This window comes from Chelonia mydas, chromosome 1, assembly GCF_015237465.2.
Source record: "Chelonia mydas isolate rCheMyd1 chromosome 1, rCheMyd1.pri.v2, whole genome shotgun sequence".
NCBI lineage: Eukaryota > Metazoa > Chordata > Testudines > Cheloniidae > Chelonia > Chelonia mydas.
The window spans coordinates 323,626,523-323,647,510 of NC_057849.1; the positions used below are offsets into that span (position 1 = coordinate 323,626,523).

At 42.7% G+C, this 20,988-nt stretch overlaps 1 protein-coding gene across 2 annotated transcripts in view; it reads right to left on the minus strand.

The window, feature by feature from the left end:
• The window catches only part of FAM185A (family with sequence similarity 185 member A), a 67,637-nt gene that overhangs the window by 39,045 nt on the left and 7,604 nt on the right, over positions 1-20,988 (minus strand). For both annotated transcript variants that reach the window (XM_037889207.2, XM_007063801.4), the window contains 2 exons: positions 20,366-20,458; positions 6,177-6,315 (listed from right to left, as the gene is read on the minus strand). In XM_037889207.2, the coding sequence (XP_037745135.1) occupies positions 6,177-6,315; positions 20,366-20,458 (232 nt within the window). The remainder of the gene's footprint in view (positions 1-6,176; positions 6,316-20,365; positions 20,459-20,988) is intronic.

The following is a 20,988-nucleotide window of genomic DNA, read 5'->3' on the forward strand; positions in this document are numbered from 1 at the left end:
GTTGAAATAGGGGAATTTTTGTACGGGAACAGTAAAAGGACCCCGTTCATGCCGCGCTGTTTGTGCTTGGCTATAAGGGATCATCCCATAGCCACGTGGCTGAGGGAGGGATGAAGGGATCATCCCAAATAGCCATGCAGAGGAGTGGGGGGAGGTGTGTGCTGCACATCCACCTGAAAACCACAGCCCCTCCTTTTAAATGGTAAACCCAACCGGCATTACTTCCTATGGGAAAGGAGGACGCTGCAGTTTGAAAACATTCCCACATGTTATGAAGGTGTTAGAAGCCAAACCTGCGTACCCTTTGGCTTACCATGGCTGCCTGGAAACCAAATTCAGTTGCCCAGCCGTTTGTGATGTGTCACCATACCGGCAGGCGCTCAATATAAAAGGCAAAATGCGACCTTGTACCTAAAGCACATGTGCTGTCTGCTGTGAATTGCTTGATTCACTGTGAAAGAGTCTCCCTTTTGTTCTCAGAAATGTATCGTCTTAAATTTTACTCTCCCTTTTTATCTCTCCCCAGGTGCAAATGTTTCTATGCTCCCCCTATCATCTCCGTCCCTGAGGTTATCGCAGATTAGAAGGCGAAAAAAAACGCACTCACGATGACATGTTTTCCAAGCTCATGCAGTCCTCCCGCACCAATAGGGCACAGCTTAATGCATTGAGGCATTCAGTGACAGAGTCCAGGAAAGCATTAAGTGAGCATGAGAAGAAGAGGCAGGATGCAATGCTGAGGCTAATGGGGGAGCAAACAGATATGCTCAGGCGTCTGGTGGAGCTGCAGGAAAGCCAACAAGAGCACAGACTGCCACTGCATCCACTGTACAACCGCCTGTCCTCCTCCCCAAGTTCCATATCTTCCTCACCTAGACGCCCAAGAATGCCCTTCCCTCCTCCCTGACCCCACCCTACCCCACCCGGGCTACCTTATCAGTTATCTCTCTCTTTTTTTTAATTAATAAAGAAAGAATGCATGGTTTCAAAACAATAGTGACTTTATTTCCTTTGCCAGCTGTGATCGAAGGGGGGAGGGTGGTTGGCTTATAGGGAATTAAAATCAACAAAGGGGGCGGGTTTGCAGCAAGGAGAAACACACACAACTGTCACACTGTAGCCTGGCCAGTCACGAAACTGGTTTTCAAAGCCCCTCTGATGTGCAGCACGCCTACCTGCGCTCTTCTAATCGCCCTAGTGTCAGGCTGTTCAAAATTGGCAGCCAGGCGATTTGCCTCAACCTCCCAGCCCACCATAAACATCTCCTCCCCCTTACTCTCACAGATATTGTAGAGCACACAGCAAGCAGTAATAACAATGGGAATATTGGTTGCACTGAGGTCAAACCTAGTCAGCAAACAGCGCCAGTGAACTTTTAAATGTTCAAAGGCACATTCTACCATCATTCTGCACTTGCTCAGCCTATAGTTGAACTGCTCCTTACTACTGTCCAGGCTACCTGTGTATGGCTTCATGAGCCATGGGAACAAGGGGTAGGCTGGGTCCCCAAGGATAACTATTAACTTTTTAACATCCCCAACAGTAATTTTCTGGTCTGGGAAGTAAGTCCCTTCTTGCAGCTGCTCAAACAGCCCGGAGTTCCTAAAGATGTGAGCATCATGCCCCTTTCTGGGCCATCCCACATTGATGTTGGTGAAACATCCCTTGTGATCCACCATTGCTTGTAGTACCATTGAGAAGTACCCCTTGCAGTTTATGTACTGGTTGGCAAGGTGGTCTAGTGCCAAGATAGGGATATGTGTTCCATCTATCACCCCACCACAGTTAGGGAAACCCATTGCAGCAAAGCCATCCACTATGACCTGCACATTTCCCTGAGTCACTACCCTTGATAGCAGAACTTCAGTGATTGCATTAGCTACTTGGATCACAGCAGTCCCCACAGTAGATTTGCCCACTCCAAATTGATTCCCGACTGACCGGTAGCAGTCAGGCATTGCAAGCTTCCACAGGGCTATTGCCACTCGCTTCTCAACTGTCAGGGCAGTTCTCATCTTGGTATTCCTGTGCTTCAGGATGGGGAAAAGCAACTCACAGAGTTCCAGGAAAGTGGCCTTACGCATGCGAAAGTTTCGCAGCCACTGGGAATCATCCCATACCTGCAAGACTATGCAGTCCCACCAGTCTGTGCTTGTTCGCCTGGCCCAGAATCGGTGTTCCACTGTACCATCCAGCCCCACTGCTGCCATGATGTCCCAATTGCCACAGCCCATGCTTTCAGGAATGTGTGTGTCCATGTCCTCTTCACAATCGTCTTCGCGCTGCCATCTCTTAGCCAGGTTCTGCAGTATAATGTGTGAGGTGTTTACAATGCTCACAACAGCAGCAGAGAGCTGAGCGGACTCCATGCTTGCCGTGCTATGGCGTCTGCACGGGTAACCCAGGAAAAAAGGCGCAAAATGATTGTCTGCAATTGCTTTTACAGAGGGAGGGAGGGAGCGGAGACTGACGACTTGTACCCCAAACCACCCACGACAATGTTTTTGCCCCATTAGGCATTAGGAGCTTAACCCAGAATTCCAATGGGCAGCAGAGACTGCGGGAACTGTGGGATAGCTTTCCACAGTGCACCGCTCCGTGAGTCGATGCTAGCCACGATAGTGAGGACGCACTCCGCTGACTTAATGCGCTTAGTGGGGACATACAGAATCGACTGTATAAAATCGATTTCTAAAAATCGACTTCTATAAAATCGACCTAATTTCGTAGTGTAGTCTATCAGATAAAGTAAACAATAACAGGCCAAGGCATTGTGGTTTATATTCAGGGAATTTAAATAATTAATTTAAATCACTCGATTTAAAAAATAATTTATTTAAATCAGGTTGAGGCTTTGTGAGATGGTTACAAGGCAAGCTGCACTTAGATACCTTTTAATCTCTCTCAGGTGCACCTTTCTGGAGACAGGTTTTGCCACCATTACCCCTCCTTCTCTGGGAGCAACAATGTGGTTCTAAACTGGATTTCTGGACTGCAAGCCCCCTCTTTACCATCTCTGTTAACCCAACAGGCTCAACTGTATTTATCACCTGTAAGCTCTTTACCTCCAGGAGCCTATGACAGCAGCTGATTAAAGTGACTCAAAAACAACTTCTTCAAAACAAAGCATTATTTATTCACTCTACCTACTCAGTAAGCAGAGCAAATGTATATAACAAAGAAGACCTATTTACATTTCCCCTTACCAAAACCTTATCTTTCCTTGCAAGCCTTAGTAAGTTCCATTCAGCCCAGTTACCTCCATCTCTGGGTCAGTGTGCCTTGCTGCAGTGTGCTCTCCGTCTCTCTGTCTCTCTTTCTTTGAATCCCCATCAATGCTCACTGACACTCCCTGGGGAGCTCCTGGCTACTCACTCAAACCCCTCACTGCCCCCCTTCTTCTCTAGGCTAGCATCCCCTTTGATCCTAGGTTTGGCCTGGAAAGAGTAAACTTTGCCATCTTAGCTGGAGCCAGGCCGGAGGTACTTGCCATATATTGGGCCCTACCAAATTCACAGTCCATTTGGATCAATTTCATGGTCATAGGATTTTAAAATTGTAAATTTCATGATTTCAGCTATTTAAATCTGAAATTTCACGTGATGTAACTGTAGGGGTTCTGACCTAAAAAGGAGCTGTATGGGGGTTGCAAGGTTACTGTAGGCGGGGTTGTAATACTGCTTCCCTCACTTCTGCGCAGCTGCTGGCGGCAGCGCTGCCTGCAGAGCTGGGCAGCTGGAGAGCGGTGGCTGCTGACCAGGAGCCCATTTCTGAAGGTAGAGCCACTGCCAGCAGCAGTGCAGAATAAAGACTGGCATGGTATGGTATTGCCACCCTTACTTCTGTGCTGCTGCCTGCAGAGCTGGGCCCTCAGTCACCAACCACCACTCTCTGGCCGCCCAGCTCTGAAGGCAGCAGCGCTGAAGTAAGGGTGGCATGGTATGGATTTCCATCCTTACTTCTGTGCAGATGCTGGTGGGGTGCTGCCTTCAGAACTGGGTGCCCGGCCAACAGCCACTGCCCTCCGGCTGCCCAGCTCTGAAGGCAGCACAGAAGTAAGGGTGGCAATACTGTGATCCCCCTAAAATAACCTTGTGACTCCCCTGCAACTCCCTTTTGGGTCAGGACCCTCAATTTGAGAAACACTGGTCTCCCCCATGAAATCTGTATCGTATAGGGTAAAAGCACACCAAAGACCAGATTTCACGGTCCATGACGCGTTTTTCAGGGCCGTGAATTTGGTAGGGTCCTAGCCATATATGTTAGTTACAAGGTATCAGTGGGTTTAATTAACAAATAAACACTCTCCTGATGGGTTTGCAATCTAAATGTTGCAGCTTTGTGCTCATTCAGGAGACCCAGGAAGTAAAATACACTAGAACTAAAAATAAAAATAACTAATTACAATTTTCAAGCTAAGGGAAATGCAAAAATAAATGAATGGCAAAAGAGTAAATTCAAATGTAAAAATTGTCATTTTTAATAATCGATGGTGTTATTAGTAAAAAAATATATGATTAGATATAGAGAAATATATGATTTTAAAATAAGATTTACCTTAAAGTTTCACCATCAGGTTAAAAACACGTGTTATAACATGTGCACTATGTAATCATGAATAGATCCTTATACTTGTCTGCTGTGTTTACAAAGAATTACTGTTCCATAAAAAGGCACTCAAAGTACTAAATAAACTTAGATCTACTTTTGCTTCTGTTTTTAAAAGCAACATTTTTAAAAGAAGTGTGTGTTAAAAGAGCAAGTGTTAAAGAGTTCCAGAACCATTTAATGTAGAGCTTTATGAAAATAAACACGAAGTAAGGTAAGAACTATTTGTTTAATCTGGATACAGCTCTATTTACATTCATGCAGTTCCTGACTGAAATTACAAAACAGCTTTAGATGTGTGGATTATGAAAGTGATTTATCTTCAAGTATGATTGTTACTGTTTGATTTTTGGGTTGAAATAAGCCAAAATATGCTTTTCACAGAGACCCGTCCCCTCCCCAACCTCCCATTTCACATTAAGAATTTAGTTCTTAGAAGATTACTTAGTAAAAGTCAGCATATTGGCTTAGCATACTGAACAGCAACTAAATATAGCATTTATGTAATTAAATTTATTTATGCCTCATCTGTTGGAGAGGCTGGTTCCAGTCTAAAGGCTAGAACTTTAGCCAGGAAGTTTATGAATCAGTTTTCAGTTTTCTATAATTGACAAAGGGGTGTGCTTTTTTTATAAGGATTAAAGGGAGACGCAGTATTTCTGGAGTGAGGTAAAAATCTGTAGTCTTCATGAAATTGCAGCAAGTTGTTTTGTTGGCCTATAGCTAAAGATTGGAAGTTGTGCCAGCGTGAGTAATTTTCACTGTTAGTACATGCTCCAGTTTGTCTCTCCAGTTTGCCTAACTTAGCTTCAAAATCACTGTAAACACATTAAGAACAGAGAGGAGGTGCTCAAGGGGAATTCTTACTGAATTATTACTGGGGACCAGGTTCCAACCACCACTATTACTAATATGAAAGAGACCCATGTTAGCCATCCTTCCAAGACTGGATGAAAAACATTTGGGGGAAAAATATGACATTTGACCTGGAAAATTGTAAATTGGCAGTGTACTAGCTATACAGGGAGCCAGCACAAACACAGAGAAAATAGTTCTAATAAAAATAGTATCACTTTAAGTCATCATAACCAAATTCTACCCAGAAGTCTTGTTAAACAGGTTAACCCCCTTGATTTCTGTAAAGAGATAAAAATAGATATTTTTAAAAAAAGTATAGTTTTACCACTGATGTTCCTTTTATTTGTTGTATTTTCCACTATTTAACTCTATAGCAAATTGTTAATTTATATCCCTAAAAATGTGGTATGTTTCTTCCTTATATGCTTTTTCTTTACTATAACAAGCTTCCTTATGGAAGTATCTTTAAAATACAATATTATTTATAGCAGAGGAAGAATTAATTAACTTGTCTTATATATGGTGATCTCATCATTTTAGCATTTGCCAGTATTGAACTGTTTGAGTCTGCTTTGCTCAGCTGCTGCGTCTGCAGTTGATTATTTAGGGCCCCAGCCTCATGGGAGCAGTCATTTTGTTTTTATTATTAACACTATAGATACCTGCACGTCTGCTAAATTCCAGACTGTATTTTGCCTTTCCTGTCTTACCATGAATGCTTCCCAGTAGAATATCACCAGCTGTTGAAGACAGAAATGAAGATTCTGCATAAAGATATTTGGTTTTCAACAAACCATCTTCAGTAGAAATTTTGATGGATGTCCCCTGTAGTTTCTCTATATTCACACTCTGTAAGAGAAACAAGCTGAAATAAGAACCATGGAAATATGCCCAGGCTCTTTGAGAGGCAACAGAACTACATGGCACACATTTACCCAGATACAAAACACAAGTGGAGTGTCAGATCCCAGCTAGAAGCTAAGTAACACACAAAATAAATCATCATATTTTGCACTTCCATTCAAGGACTTTAAAGCACTTTATAAGTACAAACTGAATTAATCCTTACAACATCCCTATGTGGAAAGGAAGTATTATTATACTCATTTTATAGGTGGAGAACCTGAGGCACAAAGAGGTTAAAAGGATTTTTAAAGGCAACACAAAGGAGTCTTTGGCACAACCAACAATAAGGTTCCAGTCCTGTGTTTTATTCACATGATCCCAAACAAGGGGAGTTAAAGATCTCAGCCAGACCTACAAAATGAAGTTTAATCTTTTTCAAAATAAGTTACTGAATATGATCAAATTTAATAACTGAGGGTTAGTGATCTTGAGACAGACTTTTGCAGATATTTAAGAGATGAAGTTAAGATGGCGTGCTTTGATAGGAAGTAGTTTACTGTATTACTGTTGTGCCTAATCCATAAACCAGGACCCCAAGCTAAGCAGAGCCCTAAAGGTGAAGGCAAGGGGTTTAAATCCAATATGGCTGGAGAGACAGGAAAGGAATTTGAAGGTATCATCTTGGACAGACTGGAGGGGTACAGAGTGGGGGTACGTAGAACTTGGCCTTTGTGCAAATAGTCAGACTTATGACTATTTGGATACACAGTAGGAGATACATTCTCATGTGATTACACAGAAAAGAATTAAATTCTTATAGATTCATAGATTATAATATCAGAAAGACCACTAAGATCATCTCAACTGACCTCCTGTATGAAACAGACCATAGGATTCCCTGAATTAATTCCTGTTTGAACTAGAGCACAACTTTTAGAAAAACATCCAATTTTGATTTTAAAATTGGCAGTGATGGAAAATCCACCACAATCCTTGGTAAACTGTTCCAATGATTACTTCACTGTTAAAAATTTGTACCTTATTTCCAGTCTGAATGGCTCTAACTTCAACCTCTAGCCATTGGATCATGTTATACTTTTCTCTGCTAGACTGAAGTGTCCACTATCAAATTTTTGTTCCTGATCTGGGTGCTTATAGACTGTGATCAAGTCTCCTTTTAACCTTCTCTTTGTTAAACTTCAGTAGAACCTCAGAGTTACGAACACCTCAGGAATGGAGGTTGTTCGTAATTCTGAAATGTTTGTAACTCTGAACAAAATGTTATGGTTGTTCTTTCAAAAGTTTACAGCTGAACATTGATGTAATACAGCTTTGAAACTTTGCTATGCAGACGAAAAATGCTGTTTTCCCTTTATTCTATTTTTTACTAGTTTACATTTAACACAGTACTGTACTGTATTTTTTCTTTTCTTTTTTTGGTCTCTGCTGCTGCTGATTGTGTACTTGCAGTTCCAAATGAGGTGTGTGGTTGACTGGTCAGTTCATCACTCTGGTATTCATAACTCTGAGGTTCTACTCTAAATAGATTGAGCTTCCTTAAGCCTATCATTATAAATTGTGTTTTCCTATCCCTTAATCATTATCGTGGCTCTTCTCTGAACCCTCTCCAATTTATCAGCATCCTTCCTGTATTGTTGACATCAGAACTGGACACAGTATTCTAGTAGTCACACGAGTGCTAAATACAAAAGTAATATAAGCTCCCTACTCCTACTATATATTCCTCTGTTTTTATACATCCAAGGATCACATTAGATTTTTTGGCCAGTGTATCACACTGGGAGCTCACATTCAGCTGATTATCCACCATGACCCCCAAGACTTTATACAAATTGCTGCTTCCCAGGAAAGAGTCCTCCATCCTATAAGTATAGCCTACATCTTTTGTTCCTAGAAATATAACTTTACATTTGGCAATATTAAAATGCATATTGTTTGCTTGGGCCCAATTTACCAAACGATCCAATACTTATAAGTTCAGCATGATCTGTGTTGTAATTATATAATAATTCAAGTTACACTCCTGTCCAGCATGTTTTAAATTTGCCAGCTTGCCTTTGTTCTTAATGAAATGTATTGTGCAAAATCATTATCCACCCTATGAAATGATTTACAGCCTTGGGGTGTACATCAGGTCATCTTAAAATCCACTTTGGCATTTTAATTCTATCTTCGCCTTATAAGATGAACAAATTCATGAGAAAAACCAATCTCCCATCTCATACAATTCCCTGAAAAGGATGTGATGTAGAAAAGTTCTTACAAATATAAGGATATGTCATCAAAATCTCCTGTCTAAGGTTCTCTCTCTCCAACCCTGCTATTTGAGTTTACAGTCAACTAACTTTGGGAGTGAAATCCGTGCTCCCATTACAGCCCCTTTCATAGAATCATAGAACAACAGAGTTGGAAGGACCTCTGGAGGCCATCTAGTCCAACCCCCTGCCCAGAGCAGGGCCAATCCCAACTAAATCATCCCAGCCAGGGCTTTGTCAAGCCTGACCTTAAAAACTTCTAAGGAAGGGGATTCCACCACCTCCCTAGGTAACCCATTCCAGTGTTTCACCACCCTCCTAGGGAAAAAGTTTTTCCTAATATCCAACCTAAACCTCCCCCACTGCAACTTGAGACCATTACTCCTTGTCCTGTCAACTGCTATCACTGAGAATAGTCTAGATCCATCCTCTTTGGATCCACATTTCAGGTAGTTGAAAGCAGCTATCAAATCCCCCCTCATTCTTCTCCTCCATAGACTAAATATCCCCAGTTCCCTCAGCCTCTCCTCATAACTCATGTGTTCCAGTCCCCTAATAATTTTTGTTGCCCTTCGCTGGACTCTCTCCAATTTCTCCACATCCTTCTTGTAGTGTGGGGCCCAAAACTGGACACAGTACTCCAAATGAGGCCTCACCAGTGTCGAATAGAGGGGAACGATCACATCCCTCGATCTGCTGGCAATGCCCCTACTTATACACCCCAAAATGCCATTGGCCTTCTTGGCAACAAGGGCACACTGTTGACTCATATCCAGCTTCTCGTCCACTGTCACCCCTAGGTCCTTCTCTGCAGAAACTGCTGCCTAGCCATTCGGTCCCTAGTCTGTAGCGGTGCATTGGATTCTTCCGTCCTGAGTGCAGGACTCTGCACTTGTCCTTCTTGAACCTCATCAGATTTCTTTTGGCCCAATCCTCCAATTTGTCTAGGTCCCTCTGTATCCTATCCCTACCCTCCAACGTATCTACCACTCCTCCCAGTTTAGTGCCATCCGCAAACTTGCTGAGGGTGCAATCCACACCATCCTCCAGATCATTAATGAAGATATTGAACAAAACCGGCCCCAGGACTGACCCTTGGGGCACTCCACTAGATACCGGCTGCCAATTAGACATGGAGCCATTGATCACTACCCGTTGAGCCCGACAATCTAGCCAACTTTCTACCCACCTTGTAGTGCATCCATCCAGCCCATACTTCTTTAACTTGCTGACAAGCATACTGTGGGAGACCGTGTCAAAAGCTTTGCTAAAGTGGAGGAATAACACGTCCACTGCTTTCCCTTCCCTTCATCCACAGAACCAGTTATCTCATCATAGAAGGCAATTAGATTAGTCAGGCATGACTTTCCCTTGGTGAATCCATGCTGACTGTTCCTGATCACTTTCCTCTCGTCTAAGTGCTTCAGAATTGATTCCTTGAGGACATGCTCCATGATTTTTCCGGGGACTGAGGTGAGGCTGATCGGCCTGTAGTTCCCAGGATCATCCTTCTTCCCTTTTTTAAAAGATGGGCACTATATTAGCCTTTTTCCAATCTTCCAGGACTTCCCCCGATCGCCATGAGTTTTCAAAGATAATGGCCAATGGCTCTGCAATCACATCCGCCAACTCCTTTAGCATTCTCGGATGCAACGTATCCGGACCCAGGGACTTGTGCACGTCCAATTTTTCTAAATAGTCCCGAACCACTTCTTCCTTCACAGAGGGCTGGCCACCTCCTCCCCATGCTGTGCTGCCCAGTGCAGTAGTCTGGGAGCTGACCTTGTTCGTGAAGACAGAGGCAAAAAAAGCATTGAGTACGTTAGCTTTTTCCACATCCTCTGTCACTAGGTTGCCTCCCTCATTTAGTAAGGGGCCCACACTTTCCTTGGCTTTCTTCTTATTGCCAACAAATCTGAAGAAACCCTTCTTGTTACTCTTAACATCCCTCGCTAGCTGCAACTCCAGGTGTGATTTAGCCTTCCTGATTCCATTCCTACATGCCCGAGCAATATTTATATACTCATCCCTGGTCATCTGTCCAATCTTCCACTTCTTGTAAGCCTCTTTTTTGTGTTTAAGATCAGCAAGGATTTCACTGTTAAGCCAAGCTGGTCGCCTGCCATATTTACTATTCTTTCAACACATCGGGATGGTTTGTCCCTGTAACCTCAATAAGGATTCTTTAAAATACAGCCAGCTCTCCTGGACTCCTTTCCCCCTCATGTTATTCTCCCAGGGGATCATGCCCATCAGTTCCCTGAGGGAGTCAAAGTCTGCTTTTCTGAAGTCCAGGGTCTGTATTCTGCTGCTTTCCTTTCTTCCTTGTGTCAAGATCCTGAACTCAACCATCTCATGGTCACTGCCTCCCAGGTTCCCATGCACTTTTGCTTCCCCTACTAATTCTTCCCGGTTTGTGAGCAGCAGGTCAAGAAGAGCTCAACCCCTAGTTGGTTCCTCCAGCACTTGCACCAGGAAATTGTCCCCTACAGTTTCCAAAAACTTCCTGGATTGTCTGTGCACCGCTGTATTGCTCTCCCAGCAGATATCAGGATGATTGAAGTCGCCCATGAGAACCAGGGCATGCGATCTAGTAGCTTCTGCGACTTGCCGGAAGAAAGCCTCGTCCACCTCATCCCCCTGGTCCGGTGGTCTATAGCAGACTCCCACCATGACATCACCCTTGTTGCTCAGGCTTCTAAACTTAATCCAGAGACTCTCAGGTTCTTCTGCAGTTTCATACTTGAGCTCTGAGCAGTCATACTGCTCCCTTACATACAGTGCAACTCCCCCACCTTTTCTGGCCTCCCTATCCTTCCTGAACAGTTTATACCCATCCATGACAGTACTCCAGTCATGCGAGTTATCCCACCAAGTCTCCGTTATTCCAATCACATCATAATTCCCTGACTTTGCCAGGACCTCCAGTTCTCCCCACTTGTTTCCCAGGCTTTGTGCATTTGTATATAGGCACTTGAGATAACCCGCTGATCGCCCCTTGTTCTCAGTATGAGGCAGGAGCCCTCCCCTCTCACACGCTCCTGCTCACTCCCGGTATCCCACTTCCCCACTTACCTCAGGGCTTTGGTCTCCTTCCCCCGGTGAACCTAGTTTAAAGCCCTCCTCACTAAGTTAGCCAGCCTGCTTGCGAAGATGCTCTTCCCTCTCTTCGTTAAGTGGAGCCCGTCTCTGCCTAGCACTCCTCCTTCTTGGAACACCATCCCATGGTCGAAGAAGAAAACACATAAAACAGCCAATGCAGCATAAAGGGGCCTTAAGAGCCCTGTACCTCACTGGGGGTACTGCATTGGTGCATGCACAGTGGAAGACAGCTCTTGAGGACATCCTTACAAGCCCTGGCATAGGGGCATGCTGGGAGCAGAGATGATGTAAGGAAGGAGAGGCATGTTAGAGGCAGGGTCACAGCACTACAGAGATTTTGGGCAACATTGCAACCCACAGGGCAGTCTGGGGAGGCTGCCTTAGCCCTGGGCCTCTCCAACCTCCAGACAGCCTAAGATCAGGAAGGCACAAAGATGGTTTATAGCTTAGGCTTTAGAAGCACAGTCCAGACTCTAACCCTATATTTCATACACAGTGCACAGCGAGAGTGATATTTGGTCTCAGACCTCATATAATTCAATAATGTTCACGGATTGCTGCCAACTTCTGAAAAGTAATTTAAATATCATTTTATTTAAAACTAAACTTCTCTGTTACAATCAAGATTCCATGTATTCAGCAATTCCAAAGCTGTGGCAGTCGCCACACAAACCAACAAACACTTCCCTCAAAATTATGTTCCAGAATTTAGGCTTTCATTTTTAAAAAAGTCGAGGGAGAGATTTTCAAAGGCACCCCAGTTAGGATGGAAAGTGAATGGAATTTCGGTGCCTAACTGCTCTTTATGCCTCTGAAAACTTTCCCTCTAAGGCCTTGTGTATACTACACAGTTTTGTCAACAAAAGTCAGCTTTCACTGACGAAACAATGGAGGTGTACACACTGAAATGCTCCTCCCACCAACGTAACTTCCCTGCTATGCTGACATAATAAAACCACCTCGACAAAAGGCATAGGGCTTTTTGTGACATAGCTGGAGTGACATAGCTGCAATGCAGATACTGCGCTTTTGTATGTCACCCTAACTGGCCTCCAGGAGGTGTCCCACAATGCCCATCCTGACCGGTCTGGTCATCAGTTTGAACTCCTCTGCCCTGAAGATACACATGTATGTACCCCTCCCCCTTTTAAAGGCCTGGGAATTTTTGAAATTCCTCTTCCTGTTTGCTCGGCCTGGACAGTTCACACAGCATCTTCCCAGCTGATCATGCCGGCTTTCTGCAACAGACGTGCTCCCCCATAAAATACACCAGAGCTGTTGGATCTACTGGGTCTGTGGGGAGAGGAGGCTGTGCAGTTGCAGCTTTGTTCTAGCCTTAGGAACTTTGATACTTATGGGTTGATTGCTAATGGCATGCAGGAGAAGGGGCACGAAAGGGACACGCAGCAGTGCCGTGCTAAAATCAAGGCGCTGAGGCAGGTGTATCAGAAGGCAAGGGAGGCCAACCGTTGCTCTGGTGCTGCACTGGTCATGCTGCTTCTACAAGGAGCTGCACGCCATACTTGGTGGCAACCTCACCTCTACCACCAACAGCCCCGTGGATACTTCGGGGGGACTAGAGGCAGGGGCCAGTGGAGTCAACTCCGAGGATGAAATGTGGATAAGGAAATGGCATTGGAGGAGGAGGTGGAACACATAATAGGATCATCTGGTAGTACGGTGAGCCAGGATCTCTTTTTGACTCCAGAGGGGTCTAAGCCAGTCCCAACACTCCAGCTCTGGCATGCCTGAAGCAGGGGACACGAGCACGGGTAAGCATGTATTTTGCTTTGATACTTCATGGGGAGAGGAGATTGAGCTCTCATGTATTTTGTTATATGGTAGAGGACGGATAAGGGAAAGAAATTAACAACAAAGTATATGCAGATATACAGTGGGGGCCCGGCAGAAAAGTTTGTTAACATACACCGGGAGGTCCCAGTTTTTGAAGCACTACTTGCTGTTGTTTAGGTTCCCGGTGCAAGGCTTCATGAGCCATGGGAGCAAGGGATAGGCAGGTCTCCCAGGATCACTCTGGGCACTTCCACATCCCCCACTGGAAACTTCTGGTCTGGAAAGAAAGTCCCAGCATGCAGCTTTCCATACAGTCCAGTGCTCCTAAAGATGTGTGCATTATGCACCTTCCCGGACCATCCCGCACTGATGTCAGTGAAACAGCCCCAGTGATCCACCAGTGCCTGCAAGACAATGTAGAAGTAGCCCTTTCAGTTGATGTACTCCTTCTCAAGATGGTCTGGGGTCAAAAGAAGAATATGTGTAGCATCTATTGCCCTGCTGCAGTTAGGGAATCCCACTGCCTTGGAGCCATCAAGTATTTCTTGCACATTACCGAGAGTCACAGTCCTTCGTAGGAGGAGGCGATTCATAGCCCTGCACACTTGCACCACCAGAACCCCCATGGTGGATTCGTGACTGATGGGTAGCAGTCTGGAATCAACAGCTTCCACACAGTGATTGCCACTCGCTTTTCCACAGTGAGGGCAGCTCTCACTCTGGTGTCTTTGTGCAGCAGTACTGGGTCGAGCTCCCCACACAGTTCCAGGAAGGTGGATTTGTGCATCCAAAAGTTCTGTAGCCACTGCTCATCATCCTCTATGTGTATCACAATGCAATCCCACCACGCAGTGCTTGTTTCCCAAGCCCAGTACTGACAGTCCACCATGTGCAGCTGCTCCATGAATGTCAGCAGCAATCTTGAATTATTTCTTTACATGGCACACAGCAGGGCAGGCACCACTGATTCATTTTCTGTTTCACAGCTTATGAAATACAGCAGGACCAGTCATGTTGTATTCATAACGCTAATCACTAGACTGGTCAGCAGTGCAAGATCCATGCTTTCAGGCAGAGATGATGGCGGGCACACAGTTTACAGGGCTGCTAAAAAACAGTGCAAAACGAAGTCGGAAGCCCATGAAATGATGGGACAAAACAAACTGCATCATGGGAAGGTGAGCACACTCCCAGAGCTCAGTGAGTTGCACAGTGGGATAGCTTCCCACAATGCAATGCTCTCTGTGTCAATGCACGAGCACTAACTGTGCACGTGCTCCGCCAATGCAAGGAAAATTGTGTGGTCGGGCACAACTGATGTAATTAAAGCAGGTTATGATCACTGATCTAACTTAAGTCAACTTAACTCTGGAGAGTAGACATGGCCTTAGTTTCTTCTTGTTGCAGTGCTAGTGTAGCCAAGGCACTGGTGGCTCTTGGCATTTTAAGCATCAGGTTATCAAGACCTACTCAGAACAAGATTAGATGCCATGTTGGTGACCACCTGGCGTCCCATCTACATTAGTGAAGTCATCACTGTTACTATCAGTGGAATGGAAATATTGGCTGCAAAATTCTAGCAAAAAGACATCCTAGTGTAGACACAGCCCTAAGTGTACAGCTGCAGAGCTGCTCTCCTGAATACGCAAAGAAAGCCTGAAACCATAGTTCTGAGAGGTGTGAAATACCCCATTTATCCTCATGGGGTATTAACTCTGGCTCTTGCTGATGACAATTTAAATATTAACATTATTAATAATTTCACCGCTTAACATTTTTATCAGTGATATCCAGCTAATGTGCTTACTTGTTACTGGATGCAGTGGTTGATATTGAGGTGAAGTGCAATGAGGCAGCTAGTTACTACTGAAAGTTACTGAGGTGAGGAATGAGCATTTCAAGGCCCCTCAGAATTCTAAAATCACCTCAGATCTCACCCACAAGTGCAGGATACACAGTTAAGACACGTACTGTAAACAGAAGAAGATGGGTAAAACGGGGTGGCTCCTAACTGTGACTATTTTTCATGTTGAATTGTTTATCTTTTATGGATTTTTGGCAGAATCTGAATGGTTTGGTTTTGTTAAGTAAGTGTTATATAAGATCCTACAAGTGTAGATTCGCTAATGACTCCCCACTGAAATAAGTGGGATGTTTTCACCAATCTATCCGCCAGAAATTCTTGGGGAATTCCATTCCCTCCTGTGAAGATCAGAACATCAGAATGGTCATACTGGGTCAGACCAATGATCCATCTAGCCCAGTATCCTGTCTTCTGACAGTGGCTAGTACCACTTGCTTCAGAGGGAATGAACAGAACAGTGTAATTATCAAGAGATCCATCCCCTGTTGTCTATTCCCAGCTTCTGGCAGTCAGAGATATAGGGACACCTGGAGCATGGGGGTGTCCCATTCCATCTTGGCTTGTAGCCACTTATGCACTTATGCTCCATGAACATATCTAATTCTTTTTTTAACTCAGTTATACGTTTTTAGATGCATTAGTTCAGCCTTGCAAAACTCATTTCGCCTACATGCACAGGGTCATTAATTTTCTTTAGGTGGGCAAGTAAAATATCATCAGTTCATTCATCAGTATATTAAATGGGAGTGAGTAGATTTTGTGACTGGGCAAGTTTTCATGACAAGTTTGCAATAGTGCATTAATTTTTGAGTCTCAATAAAAAATACTTGAAGTAAGAAGCAAAGCACACTTTCTTATTTATTTATTTGCTCTTATTCTTTGTTTTATAAGTACCTTGACCATTTCTTCATTTTGTCTAGTGTTTTAGAAAACAACTCCCTTTGTGGCTGAAATCTTGGGTGTCCAATTTCAGCCCAGAAGAAATTATAGAGCATAGCTAGAAACCCCTCATATTCCTGGTTTATAATGGAAATGCTGACAAACCCATAACTACATAATGATGACTACCACTAATGGAACAAAAGTGTAACAACAGCACACATGGCAGATATAATGCAGCCTGATTACTAACAGAAACTGCTATTTGAGAAAAGCCGAATATCACACTCTAAAAACTGGCTGCCCAAATACTGCATTAAGAAATTTTACTCTGTAGATAAACATGATCGGCCAAATTCTGTTCCCAGTGCCATGGCTGTAAGTTCAAAGTTACTACACTGACCTATGTAAAGTTACTGTGGATTTACAAAGGTCTTACTGAGAGCAGAGTAGTCCTTAACTATATTGTGTAAATTATTATGGGCTTTTAGAAAAGTACATTTCCAAATATTAAAAGATGTATGAAATTTATTTGAATGTTTTATTGCTTCCAAATCCCATTTTAGCAGAACATTTATGTAAAAAAATAGTAATATTTCCAAGGTTTAAATGCATCCACTACATTAGAGTATCTTTAGATAGGCTATAGTTTGTATTTACAATACAATTGTCACATTCTAACACATGAAATACCTATGCGTCTAGTTCTGCTCTGATATTGGCTTTATACTGTTGTAACTCCATAGCTAAATTCTACTGTGTAAACTAGTGTAAATTTGGAGTAACGTTAATGGATGTAAATGAGAGTAGATTATGACGAATGACTTCTTTATGTTAAACCTAATTTACACCAGCATATATGAGAAGAGAGCCAAGCTAGTATGTTGTAAAACAAGTGAACCTGCTTTGACATGTGGCCCCCTGCACTACTCTGAATCTTACTCAATATGAAAAAATAAGGGCCCCAATCCTCAGGTCAGGCCCAGGTGAGCTCAGCATAGGAACACGAAGAGCTGGCACCATGGTGGCTGTAAACCATCTTTGTGCTTCCCCCAGTCCCTGGCGCGCTCTCACCTGGCCTTAGAGGAATCATGTCACCAGCCAAGGATGACAGCAACACAGCAAGGTCAAGTCACACCCTTCCTCCAGATGACTGTACGCTAAAAGGCCAGGCTGGGGTAGCATAGTGCCAGCATAGCCAGAGGAATTCTCAGCTGTTTGGTTAGGGCAGCTTTAGAGTCCCTTTGCACCACTGAAGCAGGGGCCCAGATCTGGTCCAAGGAATGGTAGCTGTACAGAATACTCTTATCTCTCTTACCATTAAGACAGACAGACAAAGCACAGTGGCATGAAACTTGCCTTATGATGCCATCTGCTGGAAAATATGAACTATTTCTACTTTAAAAAAGGTTTGTATTAACCACTCTCTTCAGTTCACATTGTATGATTAGTATTACTATTGTATGATTAGTATTACATACTCCCATATACACAAACCATTTTCTGCTTTAGTTTTGTTGACCTTACAGCCCTGAAATTATTAGATGTGATTATGATCCATTGTACACTATCTTGTACACAATTTTTGTTAAAATGTTATGGTCAACATGTTCAAAATTGGTTGCCTAGAGTTAGGCACCTAAATCCATATTAAAGAACCTAAATAAATCTACTGATTTTCAGAGATGCTTAACTCCCATTAACTTCAATAGAAGCTGTGGGTGGTCAGCACTTTTGAATATCAAGCCACTTTTAATTGGGTGCTTATATATGGATTCAGATGAATATTTTAGGCACCCATATTTGAAAATGTTGGACAATTTACTCCTAATGAAAGGAGTCACAATTAAGCTTGAACTGACAGAGTTGCATCTACTTATTCCATAGCTAATTTGTTCCTATGTTAGAATAAAAGGAGATTGATTTTTATTTAATATTAACAAAAACTAGAATTTAAATCTACTATGGTAGAATTCATATTTATAGACTGACCTCGCATGCAAAATTTAAAATGAAGCAAGTTAAAAAGATACAAAAAGTAGTCTTGTCAGCAAGATACCAGATTTGAATCTTAGTTTAGTAATTTAACTGACATACTTTATAAAAGACAAAATAAGAAATCTTGAGTTCCAGCCTCTAATCTCTCCACAAGTGAGAGAGGCTTTATTCATTTTATTATTATTTGTACTGGTGTAGTGACTAGAGCCCCCAATCAGGACTGGCGCTCCACTGTGCTCGGCAGTGTACACATATATAAAAAAAAGACAGTCTTTGCCCTGAAGAGCTAACAGTCTAAGGGCTTGTCTACATGGTGCATTAGTCCACACCAGAGGGGTATAAATTCTAATGTGCACTAGCACAGTAGTTCTCAACCTTTCCAGACTACTGTACTCCTCTCAGGAGTCTGATTTGTCTTATGTACACCCAAGTTACACCTCACTTAAAAACTATTTGCTTACAAAATCAGACATCAAAATACAAAAAAGTGTCACAGGACACTATTACTGAAAAATTGCTGACTTTCTCATTCTTGCCATATAATTATAACATAAATCAAATCGAATATGAATATTGTACTTACATTTCAGTGTACAGTATATAGAGCAGTCTAAAGTCATTGTCTGTATGAAATTTTAATTTGTATTGACTTCGCTAGTGCTTTTTATGTGGCTTGTTGTAAAACTAGGCAAACATCTAGATGAGTTTATGTACCCCCTGAAAAACCTCTATTATGTTGGATCATATTAAAGAAGTTCTGTATTAAAATCACAAATGAGTTTGATTCCCCATAGTTTAAGTTCCAGGGTATTACTAATTAAGAGGTCTCTTCGTTTTTGGTCTCTTTTTTTACTGTTTCTCTCCCTCTGTGTGAATCTTGCAAGCTGCTAATTGTGTTAGTACATCCTAAAACAGAGTCTGTTCTCAAAGCAATACTTTGTAACAACAACTACTCACACAGAGAGAGACTCAAAGCGATACTTTGAGACCCCCCTGCCCTTTTGTTGTATTTATCTCGCTTTGTTAACAATTGGGATTAAAATAGAGATAGAGGATGTGGATGGATGCTTGGTGTGGATAATAAATGAATCACCAGGGAGGTGCCAGCCTAAGAATCCAGTGTCGATCGGCTGAAGAAGGCGTCAAGTGGAAACAACCAGAGGACCCCCTGAGACCAGACTGGAATCCACCCAACAGCCTCAAGGATGGGAGAACTGAAGAACAAGATAACATCTGGCAGCACGGAGCGGTCAGGAATGTGCCATCTGCTGATTGATTCAGCAACAGCATGATGAAGCAATTCCCATAGACTGGCATAGGAATAAATTCCTATAAAAATGGACTCTAGAAAGTGAGAACTTTGGGGTCTGATTCTGCATACCAACTTCCACGAGCATCAGATGTGCATCTGACAAGGCCCTGCTCCCTCCTCGTGTCCAGGCCACCTGGCCAGTGGCTTGGCACGAGCAACTGTAAGGCTGGTAACTATGATAACAACCTTGCAGAACCTGTGTGTGTGTGTATGAATGAATGTGTGAATAAATATGAAATTGAATGGAATGTTATAGTTATAACTAACTGCTTACTATGATTCTTTCTGTATTCACAATAAATGTGGCATTTTGCCTTATCCCCTTTAAGAAGATCCTGCTGGGTTTTATTTTATTGAACACCTCTGTGCACCCCCAGGGGTATGGTACCCCTGGTTGAGAACCACTGCACAAGCATACTGTGCACTAACTGGCCCGGGTGGACACTACTAGCATTCACTAAAAGTTCCCTAGTGTGTGTTAAAGTAATCCTGTTTCAAACAGGACTACAGTATATTAACATGCACTAGGGAACTTTTAGTGCACATCAGCTGGGTCCTCACAGGCCAGTTAGTGTGCAATATGTTAGGTGCATTAGAATTTCAATCCCTCTGGTGTGGACTAATGCATTGCGTGGACAAGCCATGAGTATATGAAAAAGACTCAACAACCAGATGGAGGGTAGACAAGGTAAGAATGAGATGAAGATTAGCTGATCAGAATCAAGTTGCAGTACATAAACATTCCTCAGCATTTACCTACTTTACATCATACAACTTGAATTATAAATATAACAATCCCCAAAAGCGAAGACTTCACTTTTTGCTTACACTTTTTTCTGCTGCATGAATATCTGCATTTCCATGAAGAGTTCCCAGACAGATCACTTTTCCTCCTTTAGTTCGTACATGGATTTTATGACTCTGAAAAATAATTATACGTATGTATCAAAATAGTTTAGTTTCAGATTCTGTTTATCTTTGTTCTTTCAAACTCCACTGTTCAAATCACTCTTGATCTGCAAACCTCAGCAATTCCACTTATTGAGCTTCTTCTGGAAAACTGCCAAGTGCGCTAAGTAATTTTGAAGTAAACATCTTTCCACTCTGGCTAAAAACAAATTCATTTTTTCTTATGATTCAAGATATACACAAATGGATCACTCTACCCAGCTCTCTTCTTCTGAAAGCAACTATTTTGGAGCCAAATGGTCACACTAACTTAAATGTGGAAATAATACATGGCAACATGATTTCTCTTTTTTAAAACAAAAAATACCATTTTAATGCCAATAATTTTGCAATATTTTGTGGTTCATGTCCCTTGAAAGCCTGTAATGTGAGGTTTCCAATAATACCAAGCTTGTGCTAAAATGTTATGTTGTACAGATATCAAGCATTAGAAAGTCACTTGGTAATTTTCATTGATAGAAGTTGGGTAATTTTTGCCCCAG